General features: G+C 40.5%; 2 protein-coding genes across 3 annotated transcripts; one reads left to right on the top strand and one right to left on the bottom strand.

The window, feature by feature from the left end:
* Positions 1–406: 406 nt before the first annotated feature.
* LOC103709116 (protein KRI1 homolog) lies at positions 407–5,419 on the top strand. Of its 2 annotated transcripts, XR_001879591.3 has the most exons (3): positions 407–2,375; positions 5,011–5,098; positions 5,204–5,419. XR_001879591.3 is itself a non-coding variant. In XM_008794319.4 (2 exons), exon 1 carries the CDS (start codon positions 517–519, stop codon positions 2,338–2,340), a length of 1,824 nt encoding a protein of 607 aa, XP_008792541.2. In that variant the 5' UTR covers positions 407–516; the 3' UTR covers positions 2,341–2,375; positions 5,011–5,419. The 2 variants fall into 2 exon arrangements, 1 of the variants encoding a protein (XP_008792541.2); XM_008794319.4 differs by having other exon boundaries at positions 5,011–5,419.
* A 4,690-nt stretch (positions 5,420–10,109) lies between these two features.
* Positions 10,110–12,501, bottom strand: LOC103709050 (F-box protein At4g18380-like). Its single transcript, XM_008794224.3, has 2 exons — positions 12,141–12,501; positions 10,110–11,766 (listed from the first exon to the last, which is right to left on the bottom strand). Exon 2 carries the CDS (start codon positions 11,487–11,489, stop codon positions 10,425–10,427), a length of 1,065 nt encoding a protein of 354 aa, XP_008792446.2. The 5' UTR covers positions 11,490–11,766; positions 12,141–12,501; the 3' UTR covers positions 10,110–10,424.
* Between the last annotated feature and the right edge of the window lie 232 nt (positions 12,502–12,733).

Genomic DNA, 12,733 nt, shown 5'->3' with positions numbered 1-12,733 from the left:
TTTGCTTAATTTTTATTTTATTTTATTGATCAAATGGATACAATCAAACATTGGATGATTCGGTTGTGAGTACCCTGAGCTTCATTGTCAAAAAAAATGCATTCTTTTCTATTCTTCAAAGATGAAAGTATTTGTGCAAAAACGGGCTAAGCCTGCGTATTACCAGGCCCTGCATTACCCTGGGACCAATTCTTTTGTTTTATTGATCAAATTGATACAATCAAAAATTAAGCCAAATTTTATTATAAAAAAAAATGTATTCTTTTCTATTTTTTAAAGATGAAAGTATTTGAAGTATTATCCGTCTAATTTACACTCTGTGCGGAAACGGGCCAGGCCTGCATTACCCTGGGACCAGCCCAAGCCCGCTTCTCGGCCAACAAATGCCGTAAACCCTCCTCGTTCCCTACTGTTCTTCCGCACTCTAGGGTCTCGAATTCTCTTGATTTCGGTCGTGTTGTTAAAAGAAGCGCGGCCTCTAGGTTTCCGATTTCGGTCCAAATCTCCGACCCAGCGATGGGGATCGACCTCTTCGACGCCTGCGATCCGGGCGCTGACGACGTTGACCTCTCCAAGATCGAGGTCGACAAGCAGTACGCCCGGCGGCTGGAGCACAACAAGAAGCGGGAGGCCCTCCAGAGGTACGAGGAGCTCAAAAAGCGCGGCCTCGCCGGCGACTCCGACGAGTCTTCGTCCTCGTCGGACGACGATGACGATCCCGTTGACTCCGGTAAGAGGGACCTCATGTTCTTCGATGCTCTCGTTAGGGTTCGGAAGCATGACCCCCGTATCCTCCAAAAGGACGCAAAAATCTACTCCGATGAAGAAGAGGAGGATAATAAGCCCAAAGCTGCGAAAAAGGAGAGACCTTTGTATCTAAAAGACGTCATAGCCCAGCATTTGATCGAAGAAGGGCCGGAGTTCGGCGAGAAGCCGCTGAGAAATAACCCCAAGGTCTATAATGAGGAGCAGGAGGAGGGTCTCAAGGCGTTCTTGGAGGAAGCAGAGAAGGGGGAAGCTGAAGCTGGGTCTGACGATGATGGCGATATCATTAAAGAGAAGGAGACGGCTGTGGAGGAGGTGGAGGAGGATGCCGATGAGCGCTGCAAGAGATTGGATGATTACTTTGGGAAAGATGATGGATCGAACGAGGATGATTTGTTCCTGAAAAACTATTTTCTCCAGAGGTCGTGGATCGAGAAGGATGAGAACAAAAAGCCATCTTTTGATGACATTGATGTTTCGGAGGACGAGGATGAGCTCCACAAGCAGGATAGGTACGAGGCCGAGTACAATTTCCGGCATGAGGAAAGGGAGGCGGACCGAGTTATGGGTCACTCGAGGTTTATTGAAGGGTCTGTGAGGAAGAAGACAAGCAGCAGGAAGCTGCAGAGGAAGAGCAAGGAGGAGAGGATGGCGCAGGCTGAGTTCGAGAGGAAGGAGGAGCTGAAGCACCTGAAAAATCTGAAGAAGAAGGAGATCCAGGAGAAGCTCGAGAAGATTCGGGCAATTGCAGGGATCGGAGTGGACGGTGCTTGCAAGCTGGATGAGGATGATCTGGAGGAAGATTTTGATCCAGAGGACTATGATAAGAAGATGAAGGAAATGTTTGATGTGGATTATTACAATGCTGAGGATGCTGATTCGGAATTTGGAAGCAATGACGAGGCTGATTTGGAGAAGCCTGATTTTGATAAGGAAGATGAATTGCTTGGGCTTCCTAAAGGTTGGGATGTTAGTGGATCTAACGAAGGGTTTGAGGCAGCAAGGGAGAGGTTCTTGAAACAGAAGGAGGAAGAAGAGCCACGGCAAGGGGAGGGTAAGAGGAAGCGGAAGAGTAAAATCTCTCTTAAGGAGAAAGTGGAGCTTGATAAGGAGTTGGAGGAGTATTATAAATTGGATTATGAAGATACTATCGGGGACCTGAAGACTCGGTTCAAATACAAATCTGTTTCGGCTAACAGATATGGCTTGCGCCCTGAAGAGATTTTAATGGGTAACGACAAGGATTTGAACCAGTATGTTTCCTTGAAGAGATTAGCACCTTATAGAGAGAAGGAGTGGAAGGTGACATATCATCAGAAGTTGAAGAAGGATTTGATTCTTCATGGAAGAACAGATGCCCAGAAGACTGGTAAGAAGCAGAGGACAAAGGAAGGCACAAATTCTACAGAGCCTGAGAATGAAAAACTGGAAACAAAACCAGAGGAAGCAAAAGGTGAACCTAATCAACTGTCTAGGCGCAGCAGAAGAAGACACCGACAGGCTGAATTGAAACTGTCCCACTCGAGGCTCATGGCTTATGGAAAGATCCCCTCGAAACCTCAGAAAAAGCATTAATTTTTTTGGAGAATATAGCATGGATAATTTGAAAGGTAGTTCATTTCTAGAATTTTGCCATATCTTTTGTTAGCAATATAGGGGTAGGCAAAGCCTATATTCTTTATGTCAGAAGATGGAGTCATTAAGCTTCTTTTCATTTCCTGGGTCGTTAATGTTGGAACTCCAAATGCACTTCATGGATGTTGTCTTTAAATTGCTGTTTGTGTGGCAATTTTGAGCATTTTGTAGTGGAAAAGTAATTTATAATCCAACTTCTGACAAGTTTGATGATATGCTTTTGTAGTTTTTGCTTTTCTCCAATGCTTTTTTACATGAAAACTGTGCGTTTAGATACATTTGTGGGTGAACCTAATTGGATATAAGACATGTGTTGAAGTTTAATAGTACTTTAGAAAGTAGTTACCAAACAACACATAGCTTTTAATAGAAACTCTTCCAAAAGCTCTACTTTTTGAAAACTCTACAAGCTCTATTGCCAATAGCAATCCCAAACAGGGCCTCACTGTTTAACATGATAGTGATTGCGAAACAGCCTTGCCTAATTGCCGCTTGAGCAATGAACAAATGAAGGTAATGGATTTCCATGTATTTGGGCACTAGGTTAATATATTGCTTTATGAGGATGGTTGGTAAGGACATAAAAATATAGAGGAAGTGCTTATCTCATGATGGTGTAGGATGGATGAGACTGTTAGGTGTGGGCAAAGGGGGCAAGAATCTGCAATAACAAGCTTCTCAAATGAAGCATCTAATGCTTTGAAACTTAGCTTACTGATTTTTTAAAAATACTAAATATGTGTTCTAGAAACAAACTCTTACTAATGAAACATTTCATATATTTATAAATTGGCTGATTTGAAACAGCATGTAGAAATAGGATTTACTCCGATGCACCATTACAAGATTTTGCATCTAAAACGTGTTGAAACTAGAAATTAATCAAGATTTGTTCAAGAGTAATTTTCAAGATTTGTTCAAAAGTAGAATTTTAAAAGTATTGTTGAAGTGACTGAAATTGATTCTAAAGAATAGATCATCTGAAAGTGACTATAACTGACAACTTGACTAACATATTCGTACTTGACCAATATTAGCTGTGATATTTAGCATCTTTGGTAGCTGAAACTTTAGCTATGATACTTATTAACAGCCAGTAAAGAGGTATAAAATGTCCTTAAAGAATAAAGGCAGAGTTTGAGAATATTGTAGTGTACTCTAAACTTCTTGTTGCTTCCTGGCTTCATAAGTATGTCACAGTTATTTGCCTGTTTGTATTTTTTGACTCTGGTTGGACTTGAACCTCTAAGCTATTCTCCTAGAATATGCAATGCTGGTTTAATATAAAGAGAGAATATTAGGGATATTGGATGTCATTGAGGATAGATTTTATGAATGTGATTGCAGCGACCTTAAGCTTGTTTTTATGGACCATAGTTTCACCATGGATGAATAATTAAATTTAATTTGTTTGAATGTGGTGGTGTATCAATGGTTTTATGCTGGTTAACTTTTATGTCATAAGCTTTACCTGTCGAAACCTTACAGTTTGAGTTCTGACCTGATACCTCTTTGATGGATGCTGAGATTTCTGTTTCTTTACCAACTAGTCCTTGCTTCCATGACTTATTAAAAATCACTTTACCTTAACCATCATGTGACCATCTTTCCTTTTTGTAGTGAATGAACCAAATTATAGTGAATGGACCAAAAGTTAGTAACTTGGAATATGATACCTAGAGTTGTATTTTACCCATATAATCTGTAAACGATCTTGAACCTTGTTTCGTTTCTCTAAAAAAATGCTTGGAATTTGTGACAGATGAAGTGGTTCCTGCATTTATTCCTTTTTTTTTCCAACACCTATTTTTCTTTCTGTTAGCTATTCCATTGATCTGTCTTTCAGGGGGATGATTGTTGATGTTGGCAATTTTTGCCATGTTTTGCTGAGGCAATTTTGCCATGTTAACATGAAAAGAGGATCCTTCAGAAAAATATATATATGAGTGTGGATTATGAGGCTGTGGATCAGTTTTCTTGTGATATGGTTCTAAGAAGGCCTGGATTATTTTTAGGGTCCTGATATATGTATCTTTCTCCTGTGCATTCGTGCAGAAAAATAATTCCTTTGTGTTGCAGATGATCATCAATGAAGAAATAGGTCACTGCTTCATTGGTGACAAATTTATTGAAGTACTTGAATGCCACTTATGCTGCTCATGTCCTACTTTCTTTTGTGAAATTGTCCTTGAAAGAACTTCAAATATTAGCTTCAATATTTAGCTTGTCAGAGACCACCAATAAACTGTCCTTGAAAAAATTGGGGTTCAAGTGCAACTTAATCCACCTATCTTCTCTTTTATATATCATTCGTAAAAGAAATTAGAGTAATTAATTATAATTTAAACCTGTTAAGGTATCAAAGACCACCCAGTAACATTAAAAAAGAAAGTACGAGGCACCACCCAAAAAAATGAACAAACCATCATGCATCATGCTTTATTTTTTTTGAACTATTTGTAGTTGTAGTCGCTTACTCAGTTGTCTCAGAATTGCTTATGAGCTGATGGAATTTATATATGCTTACATGTGATTCTTTTCTCAGAAAAAAATGATGTATAATCTAAAAGTAAACTTTTACTGATTTTAGAACTTCTGGATGATATTTAGGTTTATGCCTTTGCAATTTCTGGAACTGTTGGTGCTTTTGCTTGTCATTGGCATGAAGCAATTAAGAAGATGGAGCTTGCAAGAGCAGGTTCTTTTTTCCTTTTCCCCTTGTTTTTCTTTTCTTTTTTTTTCTTTAATGGTACTCCATATTTTTGACCTTTTGGCCTGTTTAAGGTTGTTACCTAGCCTACAGTGTCATGCAGCTGCTTATGGGGATGCTGTGATTATGACAATTAAAATGAAGCAGTTACCAAAATTTACTTGTAACATGGAATGCCCATGTTTTTTTTTCCTCTTCTTATCAATCCATTCTATAGTATCGTGATAACTGTTTGTTTATTGAGGATGCTGTGATTATGACAATTAAAATGACAATTAAAATGAAGCAGTTACCAAAATTTACTTGTAACATGAAATGCCCATGTTTTTTTTTCCTCTTCTTATCAATCCATTCTATAGTATCGTGATAACTGTTTGTTTATTGAGAGACTGACTATAAAAAATTGTATACCATCTTAAATCTGGATGTATAGTTTTGTAAAATCTTAAAAGGTCTGTGTATTTTGTTTGTTTTTGCTCTTGATTGATCCTTATTATTAAAAGCGCACACAGCCATTTACTGAAACTAGGCTTTAAAGCTGCACTGATGCATTGCCGAGTTTCCCCTGGTCATTCAGAAAATGGAAACCTGATCTTGCTGGCAGCTAGAACTAGTTTAACATAAAGATAACTATGCATAAGATTTTGTGAAAGTAATGAATGTTAGACAACATAAGGACTTTAGATATCTGCTCTTACAGGGTAACTTGCACGTAGATTAATTGCTGCTTTGACATGTTGCAAGGACTCCATGAAGTTCTTGGTTCGAATCTAGTTGTTTTATTCGGCAGTTTTGATGTAGCTGTGATGAAAGTGGGTGTTATTTTTTTAATAGTAAAAAGGAATCGAGATGCATGGGTATAGCTGAAGGATGTACGAATCTCACTTGAGTGTGTTTCTGCATCTCCCCTTAGGCTTTTATGAATACTGATCATGTATCATTTACTTGTTCAACATTGTGGAAGGAAGGTTAATGTGCCTGCTGATGAGGCAGCGAAGGAGGCATTTCTGCGAGTCCACTGGGTTGGGAGACCTGAGCTGAATGCTCTTGTAACTATTGATTCCCTTTGATATGGGTGTTTTAGAATGTAATAGACGTCAGATGTAAGTAAAAGGGGGAGAGGAAAGGCAAGTGAAAAATGAGGAAAAATATGTACCATTGTGGTAAATGGGAATCATATCATGACAATAGGTGAGGAATATCATGCATTTCCTGAGGTGGCAATTAGTAAGTACCACTCAGAAATCAAGTGAGCTAATAGGTGAGAAAGCTTGTTCTGGTTTAAGTTTTATTCTGGATGTAACCTTTATGGAAGCTGGTAGAATTTTTTTATCCTGTGGAATTAAGACTTCAATTTTTATCACTGTATACAGCCTTAAAACTGAGTCGTGTGGATCTAGTTTAGGTTTAATCCTATGGAAGTTTCAATTCTATGATTGGACCTATGAAGTTAACTCGGGTAGGGACCTTTTAGTAGGTCTTCAAACGAGTAAAGCTGAACATTGGCTGTTTGGATTCCAGCTTAGCTGCATGATAGGGTTATTTGAGCACTGCTGGAGCTCCAGCCAAACTTAGTTATGAGTGTTCGAAGTTTGGAGCCCCCTCTCAAATATCAATCATGGCCGTCGTGCAATACAAAGGCTGCTGTGATTGGGACATCTCCAGATCAACACTGCAAGGATCTTAGCTCATGATAGAACTATTGCAACTAAAAGAGTTTTAAGGATTTTGTGTGTCAGCCAAGATGGGTTCAGCTTTTGCATGTCAAGCTTATGGCTTTAACAATTCCTTGATCTAATTTTGTTCGGTCCGGATCATGGTGCATTTGACCAATGCAATTGCCGAAATTGATTTGTTTTTTTAAGGTTGCTACATGATTATTTGCTATTTCTTTGTTAGTTGATGATTTGCAACTGTAGTTCCATATCTTCTCTCTTCTTCAGGCAATAATAAACCCAATTCTTGGTTACTCTAGTTTATGAAGAGAAGTGAGCCAAAAGTAGTTTGTGGTCTCCACTGGTCCATGCTCTCATTCATGTCCTCCACTTAATTTGGTCCCTGAAATGCAGATTGGCCTTCGCCAACTTTCGTTTGGAGAGGCCCTGGTTTCAGATCATCACTTGCAGTCCTCCAAAATCTCAGGAAAAATGGTTGTCAGCCGCTACTCATATACTGCTGCTGGCATCACATATAATAATTTGATCACCTCCTCATGGGTCACACCAGTCTTTATGAGAATCGCACCAGAAATATGAGCGAGGCATCAATCCATTAATAATATTTTAGATTGTGAGCGTGGGGACTTAATTGCACTAGAATTAGATAGAGTGGAGATCAGAACTTATTGCATGAACTACCCCTGTCATCCAAGGAACTGCACCAATCCCCTCTTGCCACGCCCGCACGAGGAATTGCATGGGAATGTGAGTGGGGCATGATGGCTTTTTGCACCATGTTTGTATGCAGAGGATGGAAGGCCGGAACTTGGCTAGATTACCAACATAACTTGAACCAAGCCACCAAGAGCTTGGTGGTAAAACACCTGGTGTTAAATGAAACGATGCGTTGGTGTAACACTGTTCCTTTTTTTTTTTTTGGTACGATGGTGGCTCACACTCGTTGGGTGTGAATGGAGCCTATAAAATTAGAAAACAAAAGACTACATAGGGGCTCCGACGCAGACACATGGTCCATTCAGATAAATCTTCTAGAGTAATGAGCAGCAAAACAGGCAAATCAGTCAGCGACACAGTTTGCCTTCCTATAAACACGCGTGGTCTGGTAGGAGTCACATTCCTTTAGTAGTCTGCGGATGTCGTGGAGCAGCGGCCTCTCCTCAATAGCGCACCCCTGCCTCTGGACCCACTGGAACTTTTTTTTTTTAGTTAGCATGGATTTTCAAAAGAAATCCTACATGATACTTGAATTTAATTCTTTAGATCTTTTGCATATTAAGTAGCAACAGCTCACTAAACTGGTAGGATTATATTTAGGCACACGAGTAGTTAGGAATGTGCCTACATCTCTCAACCTAATGCCGAGAACTACCTAGGGTTGCCAATAATAGTTATCAATCTCTTATGTGCATGTATCTGCAAGAAACTCTTCATTCTCTTGCGTTAACGTGCAAGAAAATATTTTATGTACGTAGAACTTTCTATGTCCCACTAGAATTCTCACCGCAACCAACAGAACTTCTTCTTTGGAGCTTTTTCAAAATGCTTCACCAGACCCCCTAATTGTTTTAGCTTTTCCAGGGTGTTGGATTACTCCATATAAGGAGTGTGGGTCATTAACATTCTTATTTCTTTGGGGATCAAGATTCTTGGACAGCTTAATAATGGAGTAGATCACACATGCGCCATATTTCTTTTAGGATATAGATTCCTGGAAGTTTGGCAGTCCGTCAACACTATGAAACTCTATTTTACTAGGTCCTGGCTCACCATGCAAGGCTTCTAGTTCTTTGCAAGTCCTTAAGACTGAAGAACAAAAAGGATCAACGAAATCATGGGAATTCAGACTACTTTTAGCCCCACTATTCTCGAAATCTAGATGCCATTTTTCATACGTAAGTGACTGTCTCTCTAATTCGCAGTAGGTGTGTATGCTTCCCTGAGGCGAGAGCATTTGCTTCTTCGGATGTGGGTGCTTATGGGACTTCTGCTTCGCCAACTGTAGGATTGAGACCTTTTTCTGTGTCTGTTGATATCTCTTTGGAATGGAAATTTTTTTTTTCAAATAGGGCCGGCAAATTAGTTAACGGTCGTTGTTAAAGTTTACAAGATCACACTCAGACGAAAATCATCTCCACCAAATTGAAATCAGACATTGCAACTCCTGCACCATCCAGAATGAGTACATGAGTACATTCATGAAGAGGAGCTCGAGCTTGATAGTCCTGGATATCATAGCTTTCCAAACGCATGATGCGAACATTGTTTGCATAACCATTGATCAAATCCTGTGTGTTTCAAATTGTCCAACTCTCTTCAGGCAACATGCAACACATTTTAGGAACCAAGTTGCATTTCTCATGCTTCAGGTATCTCCAACATCTCAGCAGTACAAAAACCCCTCTTCCCATGGTTCTAGGATGAAAAAGGTTCAGTATTGCCATGACTGCCATAAATTCTCCTAAGTCATTGGATCTCGACCTCTACTATTAGATCTCATTCTAGTTGACAAGCGTCAGGTTAGCTCTTCCTTCAGTCAGTTGTCTCTGACATGGCAAATTCCAGTAGGCTGAATTGAGGTTAACATAGAAGCACCCTTGAGTTAATGGTCCTTGTATTGCACGATGCACAAGCTCAGCACTTGGTGCCTCAATCTCCATAACTTGTTGGTTTTCTTCTTTCTTCACCAGCTTGCCATTCCACCATTGTCCGAGACCACACTCAGATGTCCCAAAACAAAACAATGCCACAATCCTCTGAGCTCTAAGCTGGCCCTAGTATTTATCTACGTGGCATGACAGCCACCAAATATTCCGTTAGTCAAAGTTGAACTGATATATCACCTGTCACAAATCCGGCATCGTCTAAAAGCTTAAAACCATTCACATAGTTTACCCTATCTACAAGTCAAACCCAAATACCCAATGCTTGTGCTCCGAAAACTATTGCAGACTCCATGCTCAGGCAAAACTTCAAAACAAAACTTCAAACTTTGATGCATTTGGACTCCTACCCAAATTAAGATACCATTGCAGCAAGTGACATAGAGGGTATGATACTTTGTTTCACGAGTTGGGCATCTAAGTCGGCCAGTTAAATCTTTCCTGGAAGATTGAAATGGAGTCTATAAATCTGCAGCCCTAGTTTGTTGCATTCCCAATGGGACATGAATTTGTGGACTATGCATATCTGTGAACTACTAGCTTATTAGGCGTAACCAAGAATTTACATCTAAATAAATCTGCTGTGGCTGGTTCACTACTATCTAGCTACCCCATCATGAGGTGTTCTTTCAGGTATTTCTACTCCCACAAGGGAAAGCAGAAGGAAACAGAAGTTAATCCATCATTTTTCAGAATGAAGGAACTGGTGAACAAACTGTGAGATGACAAAATCAGACCCAACAAATACAGAAGTTTGGAGAGTGAAGCCAGCAACATCGCATATCCAAAAGCAACAGGAAATTACAGAGATAAAACTCCATTCATATATCCTGACATAAATCTAACCATCCATTATTACTGTACAGATGCAAGAAGAATGAACACAAACGACAGATAGCTACCACACACCTCAACCAAGCAGAGAAAGGTCCTCTTGGTTCCAGAATAGGGACAAAAAGAAAGCAAAACACTCATCTAGAAACCATTCATTTCCAAAAGGTAAGTCCGCCGCTTCATCAATGCCTTTGCTGCAGCCTTATGTGGGCCATCAAATGCTCCACAAACAAAGGCATCAGCCTCCTTCCTACTGCTTTTGCTACCACTACTTCCCACAGGAGAGGGCTTGATAGCCACCAATGTGGCTCCTTGCAATCCCATCCCACCAGGGAGCTCCAAGTAGGGAGCATATCTCAACTTCATATTGGATGCAGGAACCTGTGTCCTGTTTGAAGATGCTGAGGCTGCCAATGGCTTCTCCCTGAACTCCTTCAGCTGCTCTAGCCCCATACTCAATGTCCCCTGCCCATCAGCATCGGTCAAGACCAAGCTCTTCAGTGTTGGGTGGTCGTTGATGATTGGTCTCAGAAGATAATGTCTTGTGGAAGCAGCAATCAGGGAACTGATTGTCCAGACCACCCGAAGTTTCAGCCCTCCATTTATGTAGAAAGATTCTGGTATGCTCCCGTTGTCTTCTAATCCTGTTTGCTGTTCAGTAGACGCTGGTTTTCGGTCTACCCGTGTACCTCCCAAGATCACACAATTCTGAAGGGTACTCCCAAACTCTGCCCTCCACTTCAAAATCACTCCTCCTTCTGTTCCAACATCTCCAGCAGGGAGTTCGATTCTGAGATTTTGGATGTGGGTGAAGTTTTTCAGGACTTGTGCAGGCGAGTAGTGGGAGAGCTGTGGGAAGAGGGGTTTGAGCCCACCATTGGTGTTGCGAAGATGGTGGAAGGGTTTACTAAGGGTGAAGATCATAAGCTTTAGAAAGTGGGAGAAAAGATTTCGAGGCTTCGGGGAGGACAGGTTGAAGGCATCATCATATTCACCATCAACAGTGACAACACGGTCGATCTTAACATAGACATCATGGACTAGAGGAACCAGGGAATTGAATCGCTTGGACACTGCAGAGCAGCGGCCAAGGGACCGGACATCAGCAATCTTGTTGAGTATGAGGAGGACCAGAGAGTCTGGTATACGGTCAAACTGATCTTGGTCGAGGGATGGGTGGGCATGGATTCTTGTTTTGTTTTGCATTTTATCTAAGAAGGTTTCCCTGCTCTAATTAGCCGTAAAGAAGTAAAACTGATGTCCTCCTTTTGTTCTAGTTATGAAAGTTTGGAACTTGAAAAAAGACAGGTTTTCTTCTAGTTATGAAAGTTTTGAACTTGAAAAAAGACAGGTTTTGACGCTTGGATTTCCTTAATCATAAGCATAGGAAAAAAAGACACTAGCTTTGGGCCTAAGATATGAAATGCTAGCTCTAGTTAGCTTTTGGGGAAGAAAATGAGAAGCTGAAACCCAAATGAATCATCTAAAGAACCAAAAGACAACAAAAAAAGTGATAATTAGAACAAATCTTACATATATCAAACTTTAAAAACACTTTAATTGTTTGTGACTCTAACTATTCCAAGCTCGAAGCAACCCCAAAAAAGGTCTTTCGCTGGAATAAGCAGAGAACAAAATGAGCAAAGATCTGGGGTTCGGATTTATACACAAGCAATTCTAATTAAACTAAAGAACAGAACCCAGAAAGGCATAAGAAGTCCGTCAAAATGCCGCATCTCAAAATATATACTAGCATAAAGAACCAAAATTTCTCCAAAAAATTATCTCAAAGAATCAATCTCTTTTCACCCATAATTCATAACAAGATGAAAGCCGCCAAAGATAACAGAAGAATACCTACTCCAAGACACCAGGCTCATCGGAAAGCATAGTTCCCGGTTAGAATCCGACCAACCGCTCTAAAATCCAAACTTTCTCCGGAGACCCACCCGATCGGAGGACCTTGAGCTCCAATTCAAAAGGAAAACCCAATAATTAGGGATTCTGGAGGTAGAAAGACGGGATTTTTCCACCTGAATCCCCCCCTGCCCAAGGCCAGCAATAGATCCCAGCCTACGAGGGCAAACTCCTAGAAGAGAAAGAGCGGATCTATAGGAAGACTTCCAGATTTTAAGAAGAAATTGTGTAGAAAACTAGGGTTTTGAAGAGGGTTCGAGCTCCCACCCCGGTTCTGGACAAACTGTGACGTTCTCTCCCTGGCATGCTCCTATCTAATGTGGAATAGAAGGCGGAGATAGCGGCGCCGTTAACTTTGGGCGGAAAAGATGAACGGTTGATAACGGCGTCAGGTAGTACAAGGTCCTAATTTGATATTTTTCTTGGAGATCGTTGTAATGGTCCGTTACGATGGCTTGTGAAGATAATTAATACCGCTTGGTCTTTTGAATTTGCTAAGGAGAGATGGGTCGAGTACGAGATAATGTTTTTAA

This window comes from Phoenix dactylifera, chromosome 3 (genome assembly GCF_009389715.1).
Source record: "Phoenix dactylifera cultivar Barhee BC4 chromosome 3, palm_55x_up_171113_PBpolish2nd_filt_p, whole genome shotgun sequence".
NCBI lineage: Eukaryota > Viridiplantae > Streptophyta > Magnoliopsida > Arecales > Arecaceae > Phoenix > Phoenix dactylifera.
This window is presented reverse-complemented; position numbering and strand designations above follow the sequence as displayed.